Here is an 8,792-nt window from a genome sequence, read left to right as displayed (position 1 = left end):
ACACAACACACTCGAACATAGGTGACGACTGTGACAGCTGTCGAGTCATATACAAGTACGTAACGATCGAAGTAGTGACATCACCGACGCATTACACGGCTGCAGCAAAAGACAGTAGTCGAAAAATAAAATAAAGTTAAAAAAGGTACAAAGGCAAGGACATGAGGGACATCAAAGTTAAAAACCTGCGTGTCCGGGGCGACCCAAGGCCGCAAAATAAAGAGGTCGTACATAGGTAAACGGCGTCCAGAAAAATTGACCTGTGCAAGTGCACCGAATAGCAGCGTCGACACGCAACAGCATCAGCTAACCTCTAACCAACCCTCAGACGTGCCCCAAGTGTTCCCTCTGACCCCTATGATCGTCGAATACGTTCCCCTACGACAACCAAATGTAGCCTTGGCGAGAGCGCTACCTAACCTCTCCGAGTCAGCGACCATGAGTGCATAGGCACCACCGTCAACAACAACACCTCGACCACCTGTCATCACAACATCGACTCCGAGTGCATCAGCTCCACTTCCTATGACAACACCAACCCCGCTTGTCGAAACAACAATGACCCCAGAGGAGCAATGGGAAGCAGTGATGCGAAAGTTGAAAGAAATTACAAAAAAGGAAATGGAACTCGATAAAGCGTGGAACGAAAGGGAAAAGACTGCGAGTCAGCAACAGGATGTGACAAGTGGACGAGAAAGAGAAGCAGTACAACAACCAGTTCAGCCAATGGCCCCAGCAGTGGTGTCGCCAGCAGCTTTGCCAGCGCCATCAGCAGCAGCACAGCCAACGGCTCCAGCAGTGGTGTTGCCGGCAGCCTTGCCCAGCGGTGGCACTGCCAGTGGCTCCAGAGGCAGTGATATCAGCACCAGCACCAGCAGGTCTAGCAAGGAGAACCCTGCTGGAGGAAGCAAGAGCAAGACAACAGGCCAGAATAGAGAGAGAGCCCATGGACCTCATCTGCTTCAGGTGTCAGGAGCGGGGACACGTGCAGAGGCATTGCACGAGAAACAGTGTAGGCAGGTACTGTTTTAAATGTAGCGCAGTTGGCTACGACACCATGTCATGCCCATATTGTGCCAAATACCAGAAGAGAGCAGTAGAAAATGCTTCAATAGACGTGGTACCTTCCCTACTCGACCTGGACTTCTCCCACTTAACTCTAATAGAAGATGAAAAAGGTAGAAAGAGACTCGTCAACAATCAATAGATAGTAAAGATAAGAAACTTTAAAGTACAATTGAGAAGATTTTGTTTTTGAAAGTACAATTAGCAAGTAGGAAAAGAAAAAATCAAAGAAAGAAAAATGTTTTAAGTTACTCTAATTAAAGATTATAATTTAGTTCATTAGAAAGTAGAAAAAAAATCAAGAAAAAAAAACACTTTTAATTTTAACTGATTAATAAGTTGAATTCAGTTCATCTCAAACAAAAAAAAAAAATTTGAAGTTTGATTTAAGTTAATTATTGCAAATTAGTGCTGTTGAGTTATTGCTCAGTTTCGGTAGGTGAGGCGCGACTGTGTTGGGCGCTGGATGGGAGAAATACCGTGAAGAAACGTCGTGTCTGTGCGTATACCTGTTAGTTGCCGATCAGTCAGCTTGTTCGGTGGGTCGAAGCTCAAAAAGAAGCCCATCCAGCTCTCATCAGAGTCGCGCGTCACTCGCTTTTTTCGCCGACTGGCCATTACGCATTACCGACTATTACAACGTTAATAAATTTATTACGTTTTCTTGTTTAATTCATCGGTCGCAGTCGTTTATTATCCTACAACGGAACATTTGGTAGCAGAGAGTGGTTTGTTTTGATTTTCGCTAACACTTGAGTGTGTAGTCGACGGGCTCTGAACGTAAAGCAACGGTTCAGACAGTCGATTGACCACAGCTTGTTTACAAATTCAAACTCGCCTAAGAAAAGACCAACGGATTTTCACTCGAATATCAGCACAGGATGGCGGGGTCACTTTTGAAGGTTCAGTTGGACGTGGCCAAGAACATAATGAATTTTTATGAAAACTCAACCAGTAAGGTCGGAGCACAAAGACAAACCTTGTCGCACTTCTGAGCTCGACTCGAATTGCTCGAAGTTTATTGGAAGTCGTTCATCGGGAGGCACGACGAACTCCTGGGTCATGCTGACGACCTCAGTCAGCAAGAGTACTTCGTCAAGGACTGTTATGGCCTCACCGAAGACAATTACACTGGCGCCAAGGCACTCATAATGGATCATATTGCCGCATTGACTCCGCAAGCTCCACCGGCCTTCCCGACTGGAACCGAACGCCTGGGACGCCCTGTCGAACAATTGGTGGTCCCGCTGCCGGCACTCGCGCTGCCGACTTTCACGGGAAAGCAGGAAGAGTGGGAAAGCTTCAAACAGCGCTTTTCATCTCTGGTGCGAGACAAGGAGACCATACCAGATGTCGCCAAGCTTCAACATCTCCTGAACGCGGTACAAGGCCCAGCGGCGCTTCGGTTAAAAGGACTGGAGATCACTGCCGCCAACTTCGATGTTGCTTGGGAAAAGCTGGTGCGGCGCTACGACAATCAGCGCATTCGCTTGTACACGGCATTGGAGAATCTCATGCAGCTGCCGTTGGTGAAGTCGCGCACTGCGGATGAGCTCAATAATCTGATCGATAGGACAGAGGAGGCCGTTCGTTCGCTGCAGGAATTGCGGTGCCCTGTCCAGGAGTACGACAATTGGTTTGTCCACTGCGTTGTTCGTAAGCTCGACGCAAATTCGCGTGAGTCGTGGGAGATCTCACGTGAGGAGACCAACGAGTTTCCGAAGTACCTTGACCTGATCCTGTTCCTCGAGCGTCGTGTGCAATCGCTGGAGCAGGCACGACCATCGGCAGAGCCTGCAGCGACGGCCAGCCAGGGCTCTCGTGATCGAGGTTACGGACAGCGGCGCGTTGCAGCTAACGCTGCTCGAGTCGAGGATGCATCTACAGGCAGACCAGGACCGTTGTGCGACATTTGCCAGACGGGCCACTGGCTTCATAAGTGCTTCAGGTTTTTGGGCATGTCGCAGCAGCATCGACTTGAATTGTGCAAGGCGAAGCGATTATGTTTAAATTGCCTGCACAAATCGCATTTCATCGACAAGTGCCCGTCGGCTTCCCGATGCCTCATCTGCCAGGCTAAGCACCATACCAAGCTTCACACGGACAAACCAGGTCGGCCAGGACACGGAAACAGCAGCGCCGCGGAAGATGGTACCGCGAGCAACATAAGTGCTCGATCAGAGGAGGATCACGGAAGCTCGGTGAATGCGTTCACGACGACGATCGGTTCTAAGGTTCTGCTGGCGACTGCCATGGTGCATCTCATGACCGCGGACGGCCAGCTGCTGTCAGTCAGGGCTCTCATTGATCCAGCTGCGGAGAGAAGCTTCATCACCCGTCGGGCAGCAGCGCAATTGAATTTGCCAACTCGGCGCATTTCGTCGTCGATCATAGGGCTCGGCGCCGCGGTTTCTGCGAGAGCGAGCACTGAGCTGTGCCTTCAGGTGAGATCTCCGAGGACGCCGACCTTTGCGCTGCAGACCTCGGCGCTGATACTTGCGGAGCTCACGGACTTCTTGCCGAAGAATTGAATTAAGCTCGAGGCTTGGCCTTATCTACGTGAACTAGAGCTGGCCGATCCTCGCTTCGGCGTGCCCGCGCGAGTGGATATCGTGCTCGCCGCTGATGTGTTTCCTCAGCTAATTCTGGACGGTATCGTCAAGGGGCCTGATGGAGCTCCGGTCGCTCAAAAGACAGTCTTCGGGTGGATTCTCACGGGAGCTACGTCGTCGAGTGCTGCCGGTGGTGGTCACGCCGTTCGGGCTTTTCACACTTCTGTTGGGCCATCCATCTCCAGTATTGTGTCAAAGCTGTGGGAAATCGACGACGTCCCGTCCAGGCCGCATCTTTCTGAGGACGAGAAGCGTTGTGAAGAGCTTTTCGTGCAAAGCCATTACCGTGACAGCGCTGGAAGATTTGTGGTGCGTTTGCCGTTTGCACGCAGAGCCGACTTCAGCAAGTCAAGGTTTGCGGCTCAGTCGTGTCTCTTGAGGATGGAACGCCGCTTTGAAAAGGACTCACGATTGCGCGACGTGTATTCGGCCTTCATGACCGAATATATCGAGCTTGGACATATGGAATGTGTGCCACAGCGGCAGCTTCAGCGACCGGGCGCCTACCTGCCTCACCACGGAGTGTTTCGAGCGGACAATCCCAGCAAGATTCGCGTAGTATTTAACGCTTCACATAAGTCCAGTGACGGACGCTCACTAAACGATCAACTGTTGACCGGGCCCAAATTGCAAACAGACATCACAGTGGTACTGTCAAACTGGCGGTTTTTTGAATTTGCAGGCACAACTGATGTCGAAAAGATGTTTCGACAGATACGCGTGCACGAGGACGATGTCGATTGGCAGCGTGTGCTTTGGCGAGCCAGCCCGTCGGAGCCGATACGTGATTTTCGCTGCACGACGGTGACCTACGGGACTGCGGCAGCCCCATTTTTGGCTTTGCGCGTCATGAGGCAACTCGCGGAGGACGGACGTGAGGATTACCCGGAGGCCTCAGAGGTGCTTCGTCATCAACTTTACGTCGATGACATATTTTTTGGCGCAGGATCTGTGGAAGAGGCAATACGCCGAAGAAACGAGCTCATTGCCATGCTCGCATCGGCTGGCATGAGACTGGCCAAGTGGGCTGCATCGCACGGTCGCATTGTTGAGGATCTTGCGGAGTCATCACCGGAGGCTGTTGCGTTGAAAATGGATGAGGCGGTATCTACGCTTGGATTGAGGTGGCTGCCCGGGCTGGATTGCTTCTCCTTTCAGTTCAGGCCTATCCTCACTTCATCTCCTGCCACGCGACGTACGGTGCTGTCTGACATCGCTAGAACTTTCGATCCAATGGGATGGCTGTCTCCGGTGCTAGTTGTGGCCAAGATTTTGCTGCAGGACATCTGTATTGACGGCTCGGATTGGGACACACCGATCGCGGGGCCCTTGGACCAACAGTGGAGTGATTTTTGCGTCGCTCTGGACGATGTCTCCAGCATACGGGTGCCTCGATGGTTTGGCACTTCGGAGACGAGCGCGTGGCATCTGCACGCTTTTGCGGACGCCTCGAAGAGAGCATATGCTGCTGCGCTTTACGCAGTAACTCCGTCGATGACATCCCGACTTATCGTGGCGAAGACCAACTTGGCACCGACCAAGGTGCAGACAGTGCCAAGGCTGGAACTTTGCGTGGCCGCTCTGCTCGTCCGCCTCGTCAGGAGCCTGCTTGACAGTCTCAGATTCCCTCCGGTGCGCATCTTCTGCTGGTCTGACTCAAGTGTCGTGCTCGAGTGGATTCGAGGACACCCTTCAAGGTGGCCAACTTTCGTGGCTAATCGGGTCAGCGACATCCAAACTGGCCTGCCGGACGCTTCCTGGCGGCACGTGCGGACAATGGACAACCCGGCCGACTGTGCAACTAGAGGATTGTCGCCGCTTGACTTGGCCGCATTTTCTCTTTGGTGGACTGGACCACCTTGGATTCTCGACGAGGAGACGACTTGGCCGGCATCGATTGTACCGCCTGATCAGAGTGTGCAGGTCATGATCGCACGGCAGGCTCCGCCGCCGGCCGCTGCTGGCTGTCTACCAGATTTTAGTTCATTTTCCAGCTTCAACAGGATGGTGAGGGTGCTGTGTTGTTGTCGTCGATGGCTGACGGTTCTCCGGCGAGGAGAAGCGACGATCTCGCGGGCTGAGAGTTGGCGACTGGCCGAGTGCTTGTGCTTTCGTCTGATACAGGCACATCACTTCGCAGACGACGTCGCGGAGGTCATCACGTCTGGAAGAAGACTGCCCAAGCGAAGTCATTTGGCGAAGCTTCACCCCTTCGTCGATTCTGAGGGCCTGATTCGAGTTGGTGGGCGATTGCAGCATGCTCCGTTGTCGTATGACGAGAAGTACCCGATCATTTTGCCAGGACGCTGTTTGATTGTGAAGAGATTGATCGAGCGGGCTCATAGCGACACTCTTCATGGCGGTCCGCAGCTTATGCGCTCACACCTTGGTCGCAAATTTTGGATTATCCGAGGCACTCGCATTATTCACGCAATTTACCAAAACTGCGTTCGCTGCACTCGTTTTCGAGCCGTTGCAATGGAGCAACAGATGGGACCATTGCCGGCCGTTCGAGTTACTCCCGGGCGACCTTTTCAGGCGACCGGACTGGATTATGCCGGGCCGCTGCCTGTTTTATTTTCAAAGGCCCGTAAGGCTCCGTCCACGAAAGGATACATCGCCATATTTATATGCTTGGTGGTTCGAGCAGTCCATGTGGAGGTGGTGTCAGACTTGAGTACCAATGCGTTCCTCGCCGCGTTTTCCCGCTTCTGTGCTCGAAGAGGAAAGCCTGCGGTTCTATACTCGGACAACGCCACCACGTTCAAGGGAGCATCGCGAGAGCTTCGTCATCTTTTCGCCCAAAGTTCGCCTCTGCGCCGGCGTGCCAGTAATCTTATGTTAGAAAAAGGCATGATTGGAAGTTTATCCCTCCTCGAGCACCGCACTTCGGCGGTTTATGGGAGGCGGCCGTTCGAAGCTTCAAGCACCATCTGCGGCGGGTGATCGGCGACGCGAGGCTCACTTTCAAGGAGCTTTCCACGGTAGCTGCGCGCATCGAGGCGTGCTTGAATTCTCGCCCCCTCTGCCCTCACAGTAGCCGACCAGATGACTTTGAGGCTCTTACCCCGGCTCATTTTCTAGTGGAGTCTTCGCTACTGGACTACCCTGAGCTTTTCGATGAGCGCACCCTTAGTTTCACGAGCCGCTGGAGGTTGTTGCGTGGCATGCGTGACCTATTCTGGAGTCGCTGGCGGCGAGAGGTGCTCACCCAGATGCAGCAGAGGAGTAAGTGGTTAACGACTCAGGAGAGCTTGAAACCAGGTGATATGGTGCTCCTGAAGGACGATCTATGTCCGCCTTCGGCGTGGCCGCTGGCGCGCGTCGACCAGGTTCATCCGGGCTCTGATGGACTGGTAAGAGTCGCTACCATTCGGACAGCAGATTCGACTTTTACGCGCCCAATCGTCAAGCTTATCAAATTGCCAACCGACGTTGAGGCCGAAGAATATTATTGTCACCTCCAAGAAAAGGCGAAGAAAAAATAAATTTGTTGTGATTATCAAATTACGAGAAACATTTGTCGGGAATCAGTTTGTCAGCCCAATTATGTTATTGTTTTATATTTTGTATTTTATTATTTGTACTCATTGAGTAATTTGTTTATCATGATTTTTAAAAAAAAATTTTTAATTGTTTGGAGATGTATTGCCGCTACATTGCGTCAACGCGGGCGGTATGTTGAGTTATTGCTCAGTTTCGGTAGGTGAGGCGAGACTGTGTTGGGCGCTGGATGGGAGAAATACCGTGAAGAAACGTCGTGTCTGTGCGTATACCTGTTAGTTGCCGATCAGTCAGCTTGTTCGGTGGGTCGAAGCTCAAAAAGAAGCCCATCCAGCTCTCATCAGAGTCGCGCGTCACTCGCTTTTTTCGCCGACTGGCCATTACGCATTACCGACTATTACAACGTTAATAAATTTATTACGTTTTCTTGTTTAATTCATCGGTCGCAGTCGTTTATTATCCTACAACGGAACAAGTGCATTTGATATAAAAAAGAAAAAAAAAGGAAGATTATATAGAAAAAACTTAGTATGTGAATCAAAAACAAAAAAACAAAAATGTAGAGATCACAAGCAAAATGTACAAATCTGAATTAATCAAATATTGAAATAGTGTATAACTTAAAATATCTCCTTCATTCATTCATTTATCCCTAACAACAATAGTTCTCACATATTTCACACAAACAGTCTTCACACACAACAACAACAATATAAATAGTATCAAATAATCAACAATAAAAAAAATAAATAACAATAATAGTGTTGCACACATTTGCCAAACGTGTAAGAATAAGTAATAGATAAGTACTAGATAAAAATATTGCACTAACACTAGATAAATTGCCGACTAGAAAGTAAAAAATTATTGCATACAGCAACCTATGAGCTGTCACAATGTAAGTGAGGAACAACAATTAAATCAAATAACAATACATGTTGACTAGAAAACTGACTAGATTAATAAAAATCAAACTCTCAGCAAATGCAAGAGTAAATTAAATGAAGGAAAAGGTTGAATGAAGTAATAAATTAGTTAATAACAAAAGAAAGAAAAATAAGAATAAAAGAAAAATCACTTGCATAGGCTGAGAGAGTGAAAGTAAATAATATGTACAACAAAACAACAAATGCAGAGGCTGAGTGCAACTGACGTTCACAACAATAAATTGACATTAAAACAAACTAAGACAAACAATAAAACAACAGATAAATATAAAAGCAAAAATTGAATCATGAATAGTTAAAGTGAACGACAGTTGACACACAAAAGTATAGTTTATAGATTTAAGGTAGTTATATAAGAATTATACACACATGTACTGAAAAATAAGATATTCAATTTGACTGGGTAGTTATATAAATCATACAATTGCACGGACCCGTTAGAAAATTTTTGCGCTGAACGATTTACATAGGACAACAAAGGAATAAACTTGCACAATCACAAGGGGCAGACGCGAGGGCAGACGAATCGAGTCACGGTTATCACGCGCATCTCTTAATGTTAGCCCATGCAATCAAACTGCACACAAGCACTGGTTGCACTTGTTAAACACTTTGCACTGAGCCCTACAAGTCGAGTCTTTCCTCATAGCCCCGGGTGCTCTCT

At 49.2% G+C, this 8,792-nt stretch overlaps 1 protein-coding gene across 1 annotated transcript; it reads left to right on the top strand.

The window, feature by feature from the left end:
• The first annotated feature begins 1,946 nt into the window (after positions 1–1,946).
• LOC106649467 lies at positions 1,947–6,623 on the top strand. The gene is made up of 3 exons (XM_014366937.2): positions 1,947–2,019; positions 2,083–3,509; positions 3,603–6,623. The coding sequence occupies exons 1-3, from the start codon at positions 1,947–1,949 to the stop codon at positions 6,621–6,623; spliced, it is 4,521 nt and encodes a 1,506-aa protein (XP_014222423.2).
• Positions 6,624–8,792: the final 2,169 nt, after the last annotated feature.

This window comes from Trichogramma pretiosum, unplaced genomic scaffold (genome assembly GCF_000599845.2).
Source record: "Trichogramma pretiosum strain Unisexual culture from Peru unplaced genomic scaffold, Tpre_2.0 scaffold232, whole genome shotgun sequence".
Classification (NCBI taxonomy): domain Eukaryota; kingdom Metazoa; phylum Arthropoda; class Insecta; order Hymenoptera; family Trichogrammatidae; genus Trichogramma; species Trichogramma pretiosum.
Note: the sequence above shows the minus strand (reverse complement) of the source record. Positions and strands in the feature narration are given on the sequence as shown.